The 20,000-nt window shown below is 38.9% G+C and overlaps 1 protein-coding gene across 1 annotated transcript in view; it reads right to left on the bottom strand.

The window, feature by feature from the left end:
* Positions 1-20,000, bottom strand: part of ZNF407 (zinc finger protein 407) — a 367,533-nt gene that overhangs the window by 233,052 nt on the left and 114,481 nt on the right. The window contains exon 4 of the mRNA XM_010855093.1: positions 11,954-12,028. Within this exon, the coding sequence (XP_010853395.1) occupies positions 11,954-12,028 (75 nt within the window). The remainder of the gene's footprint in view (positions 1-11,953; positions 12,029-20,000) is intronic.

Here is a 20,000-nt window from a genome sequence, read left to right as displayed (position 1 = left end):
AAATTTACTCACTCAATAAGAGAATGAACATCTGTGAATTTTCCACTGAACATCAGAACTAGAACATGACATTTCAGCTTTTAATTCAGTCCTACCGTGTATCTCTAGCTCAGAGTGACTACGCTCTTGACATTTTTATCATTCTTTCTTTTATTTCCATCAGATCCAGACGTTGATCTGTTTGATTAACCTGGTTTGGTCTTTATGACTTCTCCAGAGGCGCGAGACAACCATGACAAGCCGAGCACACTGCGGCCTGAAGGCGGGCCCAACTTCCAGCTAAATTAAGAGCTCGGACTCGGAGCACCCGAGCACACCAGCGTCTCGTCACTTAGGGATCAACGATACGGTAAACGTGAGCTGCAAACGTCAATGGCTTAGTGCACAAGTAAAGGAGCGCGGTGTGTAGAGGCTCTCTTTAGTTTGATGAGGGGCCTAAGGCTTCTGTGAGGCACAGAGAAGGCGCCCCGCCACTGATGGCGTCTTTGGACCCCTTGGCAGCTTCAGACAGAGCATCTGGTTTTTACTGATTTTACACAGTAGTGTTCCATGTAAAGTTTAACAGAAAGAGAGAAACCAAAAATTCCCTGAAACTTTGAATATGTTCATATATTGCTACTACTATGAGTACTAATAAATAATAAGCACTGGGTTAATTCTTGTTAGAAATTTTCCTAATCTTCAAAATCTGATTACCATATCAACAATATTTTTTTAGAAAAAGAAAAGCATAAAATTTTAAATACCAGATATCCAGCCGTAAGACTGCCACTTCCTAGTTGCCAAAAACATATGGCATATCCATTATTATTTAATTGCAAATGTGAAATGAGAAAAAAACATCCTCAATATTATAGTGCACTATGAGAATGAAAGGGGAAATTATTGTTTTAATTAGCTTCAAAGAAAATCTGTGTATAATTTTAAAAAAAACTTCATATATATTCCACTGAATCTACTATTTCCCATAATCCCTTTCTGCACCAGATTAGCATGAAAAAAGAGACAGGGATATAGGTTTAAACCTCAGCAACTAAAAATTTCTTTAATATGTTTTTATCTAACAATAAGTACTTATTATGTTAAAAAAATGCTGTGTTTATATATAGTATGACTTTTTTTGGTACTCGTATAAGTATAAATCTATGTCCGTGTCACCATAACCCTGAGGAATGAGAACATGTGTCCTGGGCCTCCCAAATGAGAAGACTATAAATCCACAGTGACTCAGGAAAAATGCATTTGAGGTTGACGCAATTAACAGGCAGGACCACAGACAGTTACATACACTATTTTGCAATACTTTCATTAAAATATGACTATAAATCGTACATTACACCAGTTAGGAAAAAGTCCAACTTAAAAAAGGAAAATTTCAATGAGAATTTTAATATCTTAAATCTATCAATATTCACTGAAGATCAATCACCTTCTGACAGCCTGAGACAAGGAGGACAGTTGGAAACCATAACCCTCAAGAAATGACCTGTGTGGACCCGGGGTATAAACCTGGTGTTTTTAAAAGAATAAAGAGAAACAAAGCAGAATGTGCTAAATTGTACATCAGTCTTCTTCGGAGTAAGAAGAGATTACATAGAATGCAGATCCAAGGCAGGAATTTCACAATGCGACAAAACCTGGGCTTTGAAAATACAGCTGTCCCAGGCCTAGAAGGCATGCCAACATGGCTTTCAGTGGACACAGAGTGGAAACAGTGAACAAAGTATGATCAGATGGGTTTCCTAGTATCCTGACCCAATTTCTATACCCACACACTACATAATGGAATCACTCACTGTCCCTAAAAAAAGCAAGAACACGATTACATTAAAACTCAATGGAAATTATTACTTCCCTGAAAAGCAGATTTTGATATTAACATCACATTTCAGAAACAGTTCTAAATAGAATTAGGTTTGCCTCATAGGGAACTGCCAGTATTTGATGGTTTTTAACCAACAACCAACAACCATGTGTTGATTTCACATGCTTCAACCTTGTATCTTAGAACGTATCAGTGGGCATCATGATGGTTCTGAAGGGAATGAAGGGCCTGCTGAAACAGAAGGCAGTCGTTCTGCAGACCGCTGGCATCACCAAGAGGCCGACCTGCCTCATGAGGAGCGTGGCTGCCCGTCTGTTTCCTCCAAGCACGAGGGAGAGGGCAGCACAGGGCTGGTGGGGCACTCCTTGGTCTGAAGCTCACAGTGGGATCCTCGAGCAGCCCAGGGCTGAGGGGAGATATCTTGGAGAAAAAACCCTCGATTTCTCCCATCAGCACTCTGTGGCATAACGAAATGTAAACTTCTTGTTTTTCATCTGTTAAAATGGATCACCAAATTGCTTTGATCCAACTTCACCAAAATTACTTTAGAAAGCTTGTAAGTTTCCTGAAAATTCCTCAGAAAAATTTTAAACCTGGACTTTTATAAGCAACTACCAAGACATCATGAATATAAAGAAAGTCTCACAAGAAGTCAGTACTGTATAATGAAACTGTATGAAAGTTGGTAATTAAGCATAATTGAAGGCTGCAGTGAACATATAGGCCTTTGTTCTCTTTAATTCTGGTGCTGACTGGGAATTAAAGATAAGAGCTTAGGGCATATTTTAGTCAGAGTCCAGATGTATAAGCCCCAGTGTTCTAAAAGCAATTTAAGTGAAATAAAAGAAGAGAATGGCCAAAAATATTCTAGATGCCTGCCAAGAGAAAACACCTACCTTCTGAACATTTAGCATATTTGATTGATCATAGTGGGGATCACTTACTCACTGACTTCAAAGAGAGTTAAAAGAGCAGGTATTCTTATACCCAAGATCTGACTGAACTACTAAACTAAATGGTAGCCCCACAAAAATCCTTAAAAATTAACTTGTCATATTAAACAACAATGTACTAACATACGAAAAAACAATTAGAACATTCATACTAGAAAAGGTATAGTTCACCTTCTCCACAGAATTCAACTTGAACTTATTTGTATATAGGAATGAAAAAGGAGGCATTCCTCATTTAATAAAGATTATCATTACTAAATCATACATTTATGGTGTAGTAACTCAATGAACTAGTACTAGATTACATAATTATACACAGTATCATTATAGTTTTTTTGGTTTCTGCTTTGGGAGATGGAGTTTATATACATATATTCTTATATATATTCATATATATATATATATATATGCTGTTGTTTAATCACTAAGTCTTGTCCAAATCTTCTGTTACCCCATGGACTGTAGCCCACCAGACCCCTCTGTCCATGGGATTTCCCAGGCAAGAATACTGGAGTAGGTTGCCATTTCCTTTCCAGGGGATCCTTCCTGATCCAGGGATTGAACCCACACACATACAAAGGTGGCTCTTTACCATTGAGTCACTGTGTATGTATATATTCTTTATTCATCAAAGTTCCATAGGAATAGGATGAAAAAATAAAGACAGTTTAGAGATGGAATAAACAAGGAAGAAACTCACAGAAGGCAGGCGCCTCATACTGAAGCTTGAAATAAAATAGTGACTTAGATTGACAATCAGGATAAAAGAAACATGGCAGCAGTGTGATGAGGGCAGGAAGGACAAAAGCATAGAGGAAGGGGAAGTAGGTTGCAGAGCTGGGAACAGACCGTGTCTAACAAAATGCAGGCCCCCTCGGAAATACCACGGGTTTCGTTCTTGACCACCCCAATAAAGCAAGAAAGGGAGTCACAGGAATTTTTCAGTTTCCCAGTGCATATAAAAGTTATGCTTACACTACATTATACTGTGTTAAGTATGTAATATCATTATGTCTAGAAAATACCTGACTGCTAAAAACTGACTGCTAAAAACTAACCATCAGTCTAAGCCTTCAGGTCATGGTAACAGCATCAAAGATCACTAATCCAAGGTCAACATAAAATAAAGTAATAATAAAAGTTTAAAATCTTGTGAGAATTACCAGATGTTGACAAAGAAACCAGAAGTGAGCAAATGTTACTGGAAAAAATGGAGCTGACAGACTTGCTCGCCACAGGGTTGCCACAGTCCTTTACTTTGTAAGAAATGCAATATTTGCGAAGCACTGGGAAACAAGGTCTGCCTGTAAAACCAGTGACCACAGGGCTTATTTGCAGGCAAGCTCCGAAGTATGGATGGGGAGAGGCGCCTGGCACTGAGGGGAGTGGCTGGAGCAGGGGAAGCAGGCAAGAGTCCAGGAAGCATCTCTGCGACGTGACCCGAGAATCCTCCCTGTGGTCTGAACTCACGCCAAAGGCTTGCTGGCTTCCCTTGTGTGGAGTGAGAGGCGATGCCGGCGCGGCGTTCTTGGTTCTCTCCCACTGGCCTTTCCATCTCTCACTGCCCCTTCCAACGCCACCCTGAAGGAATACTCCCACCTGTGCTCCCCTCCTAAACAGCGCTAAGCGGGCATCTTACCTGCTCATTTTCTGCCCACTCCCTTCCCCCAGCCCCGGGACGCACTAGAGCAGGAGCAGCCAAGCTCGCACACACCTCACTAGGGGCCTCCCTTAAAAGGCGCCCCTTCAGAAAGGCCTGTCTGAAAGCAACAGCCAGCCCAGACACCCTCAGGAACAGCACTTCTGCTGTGTTTTCACCAGCGCCTCCAACTTGATAAACTCCCCCTTCCCTTTACAGGTGTGTCGTTCCTGCATCCTTCGCCTCCGTCCGTCAACCCCAAATCAGAGGGGCATGAGACCAGAGGGTGCATGATCTGCAAACACGACAGGCCAGCTCAACTTTGGAACACAACAGCAGCAGATGTAGTCAGTGTCGACTGGGAGAATCAATTAATAAGTAAACTAGATGTCTTCATGAGCAACCCCCAGAACACCTCTGAGACAGGATTAATTGTTCCCTCTTCTAAACCTTTCTTTTGTATCATTGTGTAGCCTTTCTTTCTACATACTATGGATAACTGCATAACCTACAATATCTTCTGAAGAACAAGACTCATATAATACTCGTGTCTATTTCAATGCTCAAGAATAAAACACACAGAGAGAAATCAAATGTTAGCTTAAAATTAAAGAATGAATCTTAGAAAGAGTAGAAAACAGTCCTATATCTCTGCAGCACACATATGCTCTAACACCTCGGCCTTCTCCCCTACTAACAGCAGGGTTTCCCCCGGAGTAGCAGACACGGTATTTTATCAGCACAGCTGTGACACACTATGAGCAGCAGTTACTTCTGACAGAGTAGAGAGCAAGGACCCTGGTATAAAAGTGAAGCAACCCTCCCTTCTTTGGCAGGGGAGGAAATGCCATGTCTGCTCAGCACACTCTAGGAGCAAGCATTCCTCACAATAAAAGACAATCTTGAAGAGTAAAAAGCACCATTTAAAGTGCACTATATTCGCAAGGATAGTTTTTAAAAAGTCTCATCACAGGCCTATGCCCCGCTGGACACAATGCCCCCAGAGCACAGGGCTGGAGACCACGTCCTCCCAGACAAATATTGACCCTACCTCACAAATATCCCTGTTGCAAAACTTCCCTTGAATTATGTGAGCTTTGATTTATATGAAGTTGTTAAAATATACCACTCACATAAAATGGGAATTTCCCATAAGGGAAAAAAAGATGAAACTAGAAATAACAGTAGTAAATAAAATGCATTCCATGAAGTCCACCCTACTTTCTGGAGATGAGTTACAATTTTGGCACTGAGCTTTCCAGAAGTAAACATAAGGAGGAAAACTCAATTATACACATGATTTGCTAGTACTTAAGGTCAGAAAGGCACACCTTTTCCTGAAAGAGAGACTGGAAAGAAACTGCCCCCAACCATCTCACTAGGAAGATACGATCTATGTCCAGGAGCAGCACGTTGAGCAAGATCTTTACAAAAAAGACATGACTTCTCAAAGCATTCTGAGATTTGTCCTTATCGTAAAAACTAACTACAAGATCAGTCAAAATGTTACTGGAGGTGGAAAGCAGACACAGGGGGAGGAAGGTGAGCGGCTGTCCTGATGGAAGGACACCACTCACAGTCCAGCCACGAGAAATGAGTGGAAGGAACATTTACTCAGACTAAGTAAAATTACAGCAAACTAATCTATCAGACAAACACACAGCATCGAGATACTCCACACAGCCCTGGGTTGAGCAGCTGAAGCAGGAGTAGGGCTCACACCGCTTCATTGAAACTGAGGGGCCCAAGGGAGTTACGAGCTAGGGAGGGGGTTTTCTGTCCCCTCACAGGTGAGCCAGGAGAACCATCTGTGACTTGGCCCAAGCACCCCTCCCTAGAAAGTAAGCTGGAAACTTCCACACACAGATGACAAGCTGAAACCCCAATATTCTCACCTTACTTTTGCTAATGTTCACCTCTAAAATTTATGAAGTAGGAACTAGAATATACCCATTTCAGTAAGAAAACATTTGTCATAAGGCAACCACAGAATATCTAAATTGCCCATTTAATTTAGAAATACTACCCAAGTACTAACAAGATAACTTTGGTGGAAAATATATACTCACCTCCTTATGAACCTTTATAAATGGTCAGATTAAGTCAGTAAAACACAGAAGAAAGTTTTCTAAAAATAACAACCCTGAGTAAATGATGTGACTTCTATCTATCTTCCCACATGGGCGTAATTATTTAGCAGGGTTATCTGTCTATTCCATCCAACTTCCTTAAATAAAATGGTATTAAATGATCACAGGATATTATTTATACACTAGACGCCATCTACAGATGACAAGGAGGAGAAATGGGAGAAGGCAGAAGAAAGGGTGTCCTCGGCTCACGCAGAAGCAATAGTAAGTCACTCAAATAGAACAACCTCCCACTCGTTAAATCAAGCAATCCAAGATAGAATGAACTGAAATGTTTTTCCTCCATTTTGGCTCAACAGAATTATTTCTTGTATAAATATTTTTTAAAGCAGAGAGGAGCCCATAGACACTTAATTTTTCCAAAATTGGGCCTCATTAAAAAAAAAAAATCACTAACCACTGATTAAAAGAAGAACTGAGAGGGGAGACCAATCAACAACAGTGACTGGAGAGCAGGCCTGTGCGACAGGCACGTGACCGACACGTGCTGCAAAGGACACGGCTCAGAGAAGAGAAGACGCACACTCAACACGGGACGGAACATCTCAGCGCGCTTCCCTGGGAACCAACTGCCTGTTTCAGTGGTAAGATAGAAACAGAAGGTACCGTACAGAAATTCACATGGAATAAACAGCAAGGAAAACAGCTGATCCTTTAAGAAAAGAAAACACAGCAATACCAATTTCACCAAAAGGCAAGTTATTTATTTAAAATGGATAATAACGGGACAACAACAGGAATTCATCTCACATTATGAACAGAATCTTTTCTAATAGGAAAAATTTGAGTCTACCTAAATACATCCAATTCAGAGTTTTTAGAAAAGGTGGTGTTCTCTCATTTAAAAGTAACCTAGTCAACCCATAATATCTATCACTGGCAAAGTTTCAATAAAAACTGTGCATGTACACGTACATACACTTTTTCCAGGAATGTCTGAGTTTTGGATGATATTTTCATGCTTCAAGAAAAAGGGTGAGCCCCTCTAAACTGAAAGACACAAAACAATGATGATGCTTCCATACAATTTTAACATATAAATACAAAAGTTCTCCATAAAGGAGACAAGACAGACTCCAAAGGACCCTGTAGCAATGGCTCATAGCAAATTAGAGCCAATTTCAGGGCTGCCGTATGCCTATCCCACACTCAGACTAGATAATATCTGGTCCATTTAAAAGGGGGAAAAGATTGTATCAATAAACTCAAAGATACTGTTAAAAGAAAGATGCCTAACCACAAGTTCCAAACGTCTGATGGAGAGAAGTCTGGAAAAATTTTATGGCTCAGCCATCTAAAGGAAGGAAACCCATTCATCTGAACAAAAACACTGGTGAGCCCTGGGCCCGCCCTGGGGGCCTCAACGTACCCCACAGCTGGGCTGAAAATTAGGCACAATCTGGGACTTAGAATATGCATAGACTCCTCCAAAAATTGCTTCATTGAAAAAATATTGAGGTTTCAATCTAGATAGTCATTAGTAACTTGAAAAAACAAGAACATTATATAGCTCCTAGAGTCTCTGATGTCCATGTCCAGTTTAAAATCCTTTACTGGAAAAGCTGGTTTCGGGAGCACATGAGCCTTCCTGAGACACTTGCCAGTGCAGACGTTTTCTGACATGGTCCCAGACACCACAAAAGCCACTCAACAGCTCAGAAATTCTGAGTGCATTGTTTCCTCTCCTCCTATCTCCACAGTCATTCAAAGCCCAGCTGATTTCCAAGTGCTGAACTACAAATGCTATCTCTTTCTATTGTAATATGCACCTGGCTTTCACATAAGACATACTTATTATGGCTGTTTCAATTGTGATAATTGTGGATAAGCTCGTTTTCTAGATTACTGTTAGCGAATTCAAAGAGTCATAAAGCTACTCTGGCTTACTATATTATAAAGAGAATTACTTATTTAAAATAGGGAATACTTTAGAATGAACTCGCAAATTAATCAGCTTATTATTTTGGAATGTGAACTGAATGTGGCTATATTTAGCTGATTTTTATATTTAAGTGTACAAGACTTCTAAAATACAGTAATATACTACCTTAAAATAAGTTCATGCAAATTTAGGAATACAAAAGTTGCTCTTATACAAGCAATCACCTCAGGTGTTTCCTGGAGTCAAAAAATATGTATTTGAAATTATTTATTTTTCTGTGGCTAATGACAGTCACGCTGACAAAATTTATTAGTTCATCAAACTATAGTGCAAGAATATGAATTTATTTGTAATAAATTATCATTTTTGCATATATCAGTCAAAGCACAAGGCCTAAATACTTGCAAACAAAATGCATTATTAATTTAATTGTCACAGCCTATTTAGCTAACTTCTATTACTATTTGCCATAATATGCAACACATAAGAGGGGAGAATCAAATTCAAAACATAAAAAGAATAAACTGATTACATTGTCCTAGAGAAATTAAAATACAGCAAGCTTGCAAAACTATAGCAAGGCATTAATGTTTTAAATAGGTAAGAAAAAATGTTTAACTTAATTGAGAGAACACTTCTGCCCAAAGAGATGGTTGAACATGCTGATAAAGAGTTTCTTTGTTTCCTAAGACTATTAAAAGGCATCAATTCCATCTCCAAGGAGGTAAGGAAGGTGCACTGGAAGGAAGGAGCATTTGGTATTCATCAGGCTAGATTCTGCTCCTTACATCTTACTCTTCTCCAGCTATGGACAAATATTGGTAAATTATGCTGTGGCTGCTGCTACTGCTGCTAAGTTGCATCAGTCGTGTCCGACTCTGTGTGACCCCATAGACAGCAGCCCACCAGGCTCAGCCATCCCTGGGATTCTCCAGGCAAGAACACTGGAGTGGGTTGCCATTTCCTTCTCCAATGCATGAAAGGGAAAAGTGAAAGTGAAGTCGCTCAGTCCTGTCCAACTCTTTGTGACCCCGTGGACTGCAGCCTACCAGGCTCCTCCGTCCATGGGATTTTCCAGGCAAGAGTACTGGAGTGGGTGGCCATTGCCTTCTCCAATGCTGTGGCTGAGGCCCTGGCATTCCAACTCAGCCTCTCTATGCAAGAAGAGGGACTGCCCTATTGATAAGCAGATACTATAAATAAGAGGCCTGCTCAAACACAGGAATTTTAGCAGTAAAAACAATTCAATCTAATGTTAAGCTCAGAGGAACTCTGCAGTCACACTACTTAGGAGGGAATGATATAGAAGATGAGGAATGCCTTCCCATTTGAGATTCATCTCCTGATTTTAGGACAAAAAATCATGTAAATGTTAGAGAAAAAGCTAATCATACCTCAAAGGGGAGAAAGACATACAATCCTTCTCTTGCCTCTATTTAGCCTTTCTTTTTGTATCAGGGACTGAAATGAAGGGAAGTAACAGAGAGCTATCCTGGAATGCAGAGGAAAAAGCGAATGGAAAAACCAAAGAGCACAGCTGGAATTTTCAAACACCTAGGATCACATTCAGAAGACATCTACTATCCTTAAGGTGCCTGCAGGATGAATATATGTACAAGGTGATGGATCCTTCATTAATATGAAGGATATTATATTCTTCATTAATATGAGGAATATATTTGAACAGTATGAACAAATATATTCAAATTTTTTAAATTCCTAAATAAAAACCAAAATGATATCCTTGAGTTCAAAATATATACTAGTTATACAACAGGGAAATATTTTATTTTTATCATGCAATCTAGATTGAATGTTTTCATTCAAATTTGTTTGTGAATAAAACACCCTAAGTACCTGTATGCAAAGATTTTCAATGTGAAATATAATAATCACCATGAGGAAGAGCACTAGAATTGGAATCAGAAAAATAACAACTCTAACACTTAACTATTTATAAGATATTGTATATTTCTCAATCTGTCTTTAATTCTGTAATATTAGAAAAATAATGCACCACTAATATAGTAATATAGGCTTCTGAAGTGGCTCAGTCAGTAAACAATCTGCCTGCAATTCAGGGGACCCCAGTTCGAGCCCTGGGTCAGGAAGTTCCCCTGGAGAAGGAAATGGCAACCCCCTCCAGTATTCTTGCCTGGAAAATCCCACGGACAGAGGAGCCTGGCAGGATACAGTCCATGGGGTCACAAAGAGTTGGACATGCCTGAGCAACTAAACCACCACAATATGGTAATATGATTAACAAGATAATGCAAGTAAAAGCAACAAGAGCACAATAACTACAGATGTTTTGTTTCTTAAGTGCTGATAAAACATAACTTTGACAAGTCCAAAATTACAATTTAAATAATAAAAAACTTTCAAATTTCAAGAATAATGCGTCCAGGATCTCCCTAACACATAAATATTGTCTCAAATTAAATATAATGTGACAAAGAAAAGTATGAGAAACCTAAAGGCAGAAAGCAGGCATACATAACATTCCAATATTCTGACATAGTAGACATGTCCAAACAAAAATGCTTAAGAAAACAATATGCCACCAATAGAAAAGTCCAGTTAAATTTCTTGTGAATATAGAAAATATTGATGAGTATTTCAATTTTTCTTAATTTATTAAATATTTACAAATATGGTGGAAGAAGCCATAGGCTACAGTGTGACAGAACAAACTGCATCATGACTGGCATTTTACAACCGTATTGAAAACAAAAGTTTAAAGGAGTGTCTGCAGAATTTCACATGCTGTCTTTGAGCATCTGGGGCAAGTCGGAAACCTACCAGGTCTTTACAGGCGAGGATGCTCACACTAGTGTTGAAGGAGCTGCACCTTTTAGATTTAAAGTTTCAGAAGTAGCCAGGCTCACCTGGGAGCTGACACTGCTATATCTCAGCTCACCTAATATAATTAAGTCTGTGTGATGCAGCTAATTATGATACAGCAGCAAGAAGAAAGGAAACCTGGCAGTTGATGACATCGTAATTGTAGTGTTATTTTTCATGACATGGCAACCGTAGTATTATTTGGGGGATGACACAAGATGTATTTCTTTTTCAAATCAGCAATGTTTAATTCTACAGTGAGAATTCAGAAATGTCATTTTAAAACCTCAAAAATACACAAAGTTCAAAGGCAAATAGTTTGGTTTTACATATTTATTTTAGTTCATTCTAATGCATTCGCAGAGGTTGACTCCCTTTAATTTAGCTCTTCTGTTTCAAGGTCATTCCACAAATTGATAAAAAAAATCAAATCCTTCAAATCTTTCCCAATATGTTTAGATCAAATTTTCTAAAATTAAAATGCTACATGAAGTTCTTATGGGAGAATGGCATAATATATGATATTCAACATGAGAGTACCACTCGTGTAAAACATGACGAACTGACTGGATAAAACTGTAGGAGTCACCTCAGCAAACAAAAATCTAAAATGAAAATATACTTATCGTAATCAAAGTATTTTAAATGGATGAAAATTACCTTTCTTTTGGTGTGCCAACTCCATGTTTGCCTAATAGATGTGTATTTAAGTGTTTCTTCATAACAAATGCAACCCTGAAAAAAAAAAGACAAAAAGTTATTATAGAACTAAAACATAAGTCTCAACGAGAAATATATGCAAAATTTTAAAAAACTGACATGGATATATATATTTATAAATACATATAGTTGTAACACAAAAATGCACGTTACAATGTCACTGCATTCTAAGCAGAAAGTTGCATACAGACGGATATACTGCAATACCAGAAAACCAAAGGAAATAACTGCATTGCAATTCACTGGGTCATTTTCTCACTTGTGTATATGAACAAGGACCAAACCAACGATTTTAGCTCTTCAGTCACTGTCTTCACTTGTCAGTTAGTAAGAAAGATAAACCAACAACCTCAGTATCACACGCCCTGCCCCCGAGTCGATCCCACACTTCAATCATGAAATGAGTTTGAGAAAATGTCACTTTATTAAATATTTAAGGGACTATAAAAGAGAAAATGAATAGCCTTCAAGAAGCTTCCTTAAGAAGATGGTAATGATTTGAAGAGAGGTTCTTTAAAATGATATAGATGTTTACCATGTCTGCAACACATGCAAAAAAAATGTACTTAAGTGCCCAGAAGATATCAATAACTAAAACAAACAAAAAGTATTACCCGACATGCTATCTTACTTTACACACAAATCAGATCACTTAATTCAATTTTGTTGACATAAATATGAAATGGACAGGAATCAGCAGCCACTGAATACAGCACCATTCTTCTACTGAATATAGTACAACACAATTTAATTATGTCGTGTGATTGTTTAACACAACTTAGATCTCATTCCAAAGCATCAGACTAAAAGAGCTCTCTTGATAAGCGAAAAAATAAAAATTTACCGTTGTAACTTTCAATGTAAAAGGGCTTGCAAACATTTTTGTTAATTATGTATTACAGCTGTCCTTCATAAAGTTAATTACTAATAGCTGAAAGGCAACAGAATCTATTTGCATATGTACATGAAAGGCATGACATATGCAAAAATATGATTTTAATTAGCATTCTATGATATGAAGGGCTACAAATCAAATTGGCATGTTATAAGATTCTTAACATTAAACACTGAATTCATCTGGACATGTTTGCACAGACAGGCAACACAAGACCAAATAAAGTATTATGGCCTTATGGAAGAGATGGGTGTCAAAAGCCAAGACTGAAACAGTTTTTAAAAATGTAAATGTTCCTTTTCATGTCTGGTCTCTTCTGCTTATTTTCATAAAATATAGGGAACCTCAGTTTTGAGGCTAAAGTAATATTTATATTTTTTTAATGACTGTGAGTTTATTATTCAAGTAACACATTTGTATACACTGAAAATAATATTCATTCTTTTATATACATTAATAACTATGAAGAACACATGCTTTACAACTATAAATAACCTATCACATCATCAATCCATAAATGGGAAAATCATTATTACATATAAAGAATCAAATTGTGGTGATATTAAATGCTTAGTAAAATAACAGTAACAAGACATTCTATATTTGTTTCACTTGATTTGAACAAAATAAATAATATTTTTCATTTCCTTTAAAAAGAATACCATAATAACAGCAGTCCATTTAAGTCATGACTTTCCTACTGTCCTCTATTTTCCTATAATTAAAAAAACATAAAGCTAATAGCAAAGGGCAAAGGTTAAGAACCCAGAGTTGCAATGCACAGCTTATTTATATGGCCAAGTATAATTTAAGAGATCTGAGCTTAGAAACCACAGTGCAGTTTTAAAAAGAAAAAAATTTTATTAATTAAAATGCTTCAGGTTTAAGAAATAAACAAAAATATTACACTGCACAGGGGAATAAACTACACTACATAGAGAACGAAAGCTTCTTATAAAATTCTGACATTATCTGCTGAATGTCTGTAATAGTAAATATCCTAGTAATATTTTATTAATATGGGGAAGAATTTACAATACAAAAACACAGCTCAACTGTAGTCAAATGCAAAATATTCATTCATCCACAACCTGACATTAAGCAAATCCTTTTAATTTGGTCCAAAGTACTATCAGTGTAAAAGTCTCAATGTCTTCCTCAGTAAAACAGTTTAAGTCAAACAGGACCAACTGAACTTACCTACCTCCATGGATAATAATATTGCCAGTAATTTGAGAGCACTGATTGGAGCCTATACTTCACTGCCACCATAAGAGTATTAATACTGTAACATAATAATTGTCTTGGAAATTTTATAGTCTAGATACCACCAGAAATGGTATGGGGTGAGACAGTTGAGATGGTTGGATGGCATCAACAACTCAATGGACATGAACTTGGGCAAATTCCAGGAGATAGTGTGGGACAGGGAGGCCTGGCGTGCTGCAGTCCATGGGGTTGTAGAGTCGAACACAACTTAGCAACTGAACAAAACCACCACCACCAGAAATAAAACAAAAATAATCCTGAATCAGAAAAACCACAAGATTGAAACGCCTTCCTCCCAATGAACCCACATGACTTTACAATTTTCATTCTGTCTCCACTCATTCTCCTTCCTAGGTACCAGCAATTGGCAGGTTCTCCATGTAGGAGGCAAAATCAGACAGTTAAAGCCGTGTCTTCACAGAGCTTTCCTTCTAAAATCTGTGGCTTCTCATCAGAATGAAGCAGCACTCAGCCTGCCTGGCTCCCGCATCAATCCTGCTCATCACACGTGCACACACTCATACGTGTACTAAACCGGATCGGCTCCAGGCAGGCACAGTCTAGGCAACCGGGGTGAGTAGGTGAAAGACAAAGAAAGACAAGTCCCTACCTTGGAAACTGTAAAACCCAATGAGGGAAACAGGACAAAAACACCACCTATGACACAGAGCATCTTAAAGAGTGAAAGGGGTGGGTTAAAAAACAAAATAGAGAAGGAAGAGCTGACACCTCAGCAGGGACCAGCACTTTACCTTTGGGAGACTTGGGAGCGTAGTGAACATCGCGGAGCTGGTGTTCCCCCAAGCAGGGGCAGAGGCCGCAGAGGACACGGTGGCCAGAGAGGCCAGGGGCACGAGCCTGAAGGACGGAGGGCAGAGGGGACTGGTGAGGGCACTGAGCCACGCAGCCAGGGCTGGCACTCAGGTGAGAAGGAAAGTGTCTGAACGGAGGCCCACGCAGGACACACACTTCAACAGAGGCCTCCAGCTGTTCTGCTTTGAACAGACTGGGGATGGCAGCGGGGAGAAAGAGAGGGATGAACCAACTGGCTCCTGCAGTAAAGCCCAGGCAAAGGTGACGGTGCTCTGCACCGAGGACCGGCACGAAAGAGGAGATCTGGTCAAATCCCAGACACACATTCACAACCAGAGTCAAACAAATCTCCACGGGGACTGGACATGGAGTTACAAGCAAGGAGTCAAAGACAACGTCAGAGATTTGGGTCTGGGGAAGCTGAGCTGGTTGGAAGGAGAATATCAGTTTGGGACTTGTTCAACGAGAAAGTCCACGGACATCCAGACAGATCTCCAACAGGAAGCAGACTCTACCGGTCTTGAGTTCAAGGGCAAGAGTCATGCTAGAAATATACACTCTGTGGCTCTCCACCTGGGCAGTGCCTTGACAATCTAGAGGAACACTTTGAAATAATAAAAAGTAGTGTTGTTTAAAGTATGATTGATTTCCAGGTATCTATAATGGCCTGGGATAGCACTGTTTGAAATTGTTTTTGGTGTCAAAAGAAAAGTGCAATAGTAGCATTCTCATACTAGCTACAGATTTCTACTTTTTAGTACAAAAATTTCCTATTTGAACTTCAAATTTTAAAATCATTTTTTTCACACTGTATGGAGATACAATAAAAACCTCTTCGTTCAGTCGCTCAGACTTTCTCATTGCAAACTCTCTTCACTTGTAAGTCATGAAAGATGATCTGACTTATCTATTAAAGCAAATACAATACAGAACCATGACTGGAGAGAACAGGACACACACACACACACAAACAGGAGCATCCCAGAGCCAGGTCTCGGAAACAGCAGAAAGAAAACGTCAGAATTAAGCAAGGAGAAAGAAGACATGTATTTTAAAATAAGGATGAAGGTACACTAAGAATTCTCATCACCCCCACTTGGAATTTGAAAGATTTCCCTTCTGCCTTAAAATCAGCAGTACTGGTCAACCAAAGGAATCTAGTTTCCTTTGAATACAAAATCAATACAAGCCAATCCACTTAATTTTCATCACTTTATACATATTTATAAGCAGCAGCCAATTCATATAATAAACTCCCTATGGCTGAAAAAGAAAGTATAAAAAAAACCTTAAGTGATGATTCTCTGAAGAATGATCATGATCATTCCCCCATGATCATGTAAGTTTAAGATGCACAAAAAATATATTATCAATAGTGTGATCTGACTTTTGGAGCAAATGTCACTTGTATGGAAGACAGTATGGAGATTCCTTAAAATCTAGGAATAAAACCAGCAATCCCACTTGTACGCATGTACCCTGAGGAAACCAAAATGAAAAAGATACATGTATCTCACTTGAGAGCCCCTTGGACTGCAAGGAGATCCAACCAGTCCATCCTAAAGGAAATCAGTCCTGAATATTCATTGGAAGGACTGATGTTGAAGCTGAAACTCCAATACTTTGGCCACCTGATGCGGAAGAACCTACTCATTTGAAAAGACCCTGATGCTGGGAAAGATTGAAGGTGGGACAAAAAGGGGACAACAGAGGATGAGATGGTTGGATGGCATCACCGACTCAATGGACATGAGTCTGAGTAAACTCCGGGAGTTAGTAAGGGACAGGCAGGCCTGGCATGCTGCAGTCCATGGGGTCGTAAAGAGTTGGACATGACTAAGCAACTGAACTGAACTAATCCTACTGTTCACTGCAGCACTATTTACAATAGCTAGACCATGGAAGTAACCTAGATATCCATCGACAGAAGAATGGATAAAGAAATTGTAGAACATATACACAATGGAATATTCCTCAGCCATAAAAAGGAACACATTTGAGTCAATTCTAAAGAGGTGGATGAACCTACAACCTATTATATAGAGTGAAATAAGTCAGAAAGAGAAAGATAAATAGCATATACTAATGCATATATACAGAATCTAGAAAGATGGTACCAAAGAATTTATTTGCAGGGCAGCAATGGAGAAACAGACATAGAGAACAGACTTATGGACATGGGGAGAGGGGAGCAGAGGGTGAGATGCATGAAAGAGTAACATGGAAACTTACATTACCATATGTAAAACAGATAGCCAACGGGAATTTGCTGTATGACTCAGGAAACTCAAACAGGGGCTCTGTATCAACCTAGAGGGTGGGGTGGGGAGGGAGATGGGAGGGAGGTTCAAGAGGGAGGGGATATATGTACACCTATGGCTGATTCATGTTGAGGTTTGACAGAAAACAGCAAAATTCTGTAAAACAATTATCCTTCAATTAAAAAATAATAATTTTTTATTTAAATAAAAAATGTATAGAAAATTTTGCCCTTTTGCTTGATATATTTTTTATGATTAATAAGGTATTACCATTCTGAAAATGAACTTAAATGAATAATTATTTTTATGCTATAGTTTTACATGTTAATTTCCATTTTAAATGGTATAGGTATAAATGACAGATGAATGAGAGATTTTTAATACTGCAATAAGCGTACATTTCTCCCAGTGACTTCACAGCACCAAAGCAACGGCTTCTGAAAGATGCCCACATCCTAATCTTGTGAAACCTCTTAGGTTACATGGCACACAAATGGAATTAAGGTTGCTAAACAGCTGGCTTTAAAATAGGAAGATGATCCTGTATTCTCTGGGTGGACTCAACGTAATCTGTATCCTTAGACACAGAAGAAGTAGACAGAAGAAAGAAGCTAAGAAAGAGACACGACCATGAGGGCAGGATCACAGAGATGCTAAGCTGCTGCCTGGGAAGACAAAGGACTTGACCAGAGCCAAGGAATGCAGGGGGTCTCTAGAAGCTGACACTGTGAACAACCTGCTTCCTAACAACCAGCTCCCAAAGCGCTCATTACCGAGGCTCCCCCTTCTCAGTGCCCCACGGAACAGCAGCGCTCTCATTCTACCATTCCTTCCACACTTACTAGCTGGCCTTCTTCCGTAAAGAACTTCAGGATTTTGCTCTTGTCTCTGTCTTGCCTGTTCTCTTTGGCTCTCTTTGAAGAGTACTTTAAATGGAATGTTGGATTTTCACTTTTATGCCATGCTTTATAATCAGTTATCACTACTATTCTCTGTAGCTGTCATACTACCCCAAAATTGGTCAATGGAAGCCAATGGAAGCTAGCTTCTATGTCCTTTTGACACCACTCTTCTTAGCATTCAGGCTCTTCCTTATTTTTTCTAGCAGATGTTCCAGGCTCACCAAGTCCCTTCCCTACTGGATCAGCCTTGGCTTCTTACTGTAAGGAGTGGTGTTGAGAAAGCAAGACCTAAATGCTAACTATGAGGATGGTTTTGGGGTATTACTGAGTCCAAGCCCTCTCAAGAGCGAGAAGACTAGATAGTTGCCTGAAAAGGAAACCGAGGATCTCAAACGTAAGGCCACACTTGGTACATGAGCATTCATTGTAACAGTCAGTCGTATCTTTTCCTTATTCTAAAATACCTTCTAATGTATTTTCAAATGGTGTATAAATACATTTCTGTAAACAAACTGCATTTTATCTATAGAAGCAAAACTTTCTATTGCTGTCTCAAACTCTAATAACTTACTTCTGGAGCTCTTTCTTCTCAACCACTTTCAAACACTTTCTGCTTCTCACTGCTGTTGACGCTGTTCCTCCTCTGGTCCTCGTCGGGTGATACTTCTACTCACACACCATCTTACTTCAAAGGTATAAATCAATTCCTGGGCTTCAGTGCATAACCTCTAAGTGAATGACTCTCAGATATGTATCTCCACCCAGGACCTTTCCCAGGGGCATTCTTTCTTGTCTGAATTGCCAATAAATCTTTAAAACATGTCCAACACTCAGTCATGATCTGCCCTCACGAAAAGGCTGCTCCAGACTTCCCTAATTCTACAACTGTGCCGGCTTCCCAATTTAATAATTACATGCTCATGTGTGTGCTTCTTCACAACTGCTCCCTCTCAAGACTATGCTTCTCTCTCTCAACCAGAGTTACCCTAGACCAAACCATTTTACTGACATGCTGTAGCTTCAAGGTGTTCTCCATTAGAATTCACCCCATATACCACCATCACGCAACCTTCCTAAAAACACGTTCATACTGCAGCTCAGCTCATAAACATTTTATGCTTCCTTTCTGAATTGAATAAAGCACCAAATCTTAAGCAAATAAATATTAGTCTTCAGTCTTCATTCTGAACTAGCTATTCCTACCTTATCGATGCACCCTCAGGAAAGAATCTTAAACTAAGGCCAAAAAATTAAAATTCTGACAAAAATGTGAAAACACTGTATTGTGCAACAGTAGCAGCATGATCTAAATATTCTGATCAATAAGAAGTACAGAATATTTCTCAGATGATGTTAGACTTAAAAGGGATAAAAGTATGTACACAATGTAATCCCATATAGATATAAGTACATTTTTGTATTCAGACAGATACAAATATATGCAAAGAAAAGCAAGTATCAGACAAATTCACTCTGAATGAGATTTAGTTTTAGATTATTTATACTCTTTGTATTTCTACAATGAGCAAATTTTTTAAAGCAAAATGATGTTTCACACTTTACCCAGCATTTTTATGTTTCCTCAATGGCTCCACATTACTGAATGAGTAACTGGTGGAGGCATTATCGGCTCAAGCTGAGAGAAGAGGGAATTGAGGCTCACAGAAGATAAGTGACTTTGACTTTTTCAAGAAAATGTGGCAAAGGAGCTGAAAATGCAAAAGTAGGATTCATGCCTGGTGACCTTTCTACAGAGCTCTTTCCACCATTCCACACCTCCTGACTAATGAAAGATTATACCCTCATGGGAAACAAGGAAAAAGAAAAAGGACATACTACAGAAATAA

Source organism: Bison bison, unplaced genomic scaffold, assembly GCF_000754665.1.
Source record: "Bison bison bison isolate TAMUID 2011002044 unplaced genomic scaffold, Bison_UMD1.0 scf7180017864353, whole genome shotgun sequence".
Taxonomy (NCBI): domain Eukaryota; kingdom Metazoa; phylum Chordata; class Mammalia; order Artiodactyla; family Bovidae; genus Bison; species Bison bison.
Note: the sequence above shows the minus strand (reverse complement) of the source record. Positions and strands in the feature narration are given on the sequence as shown.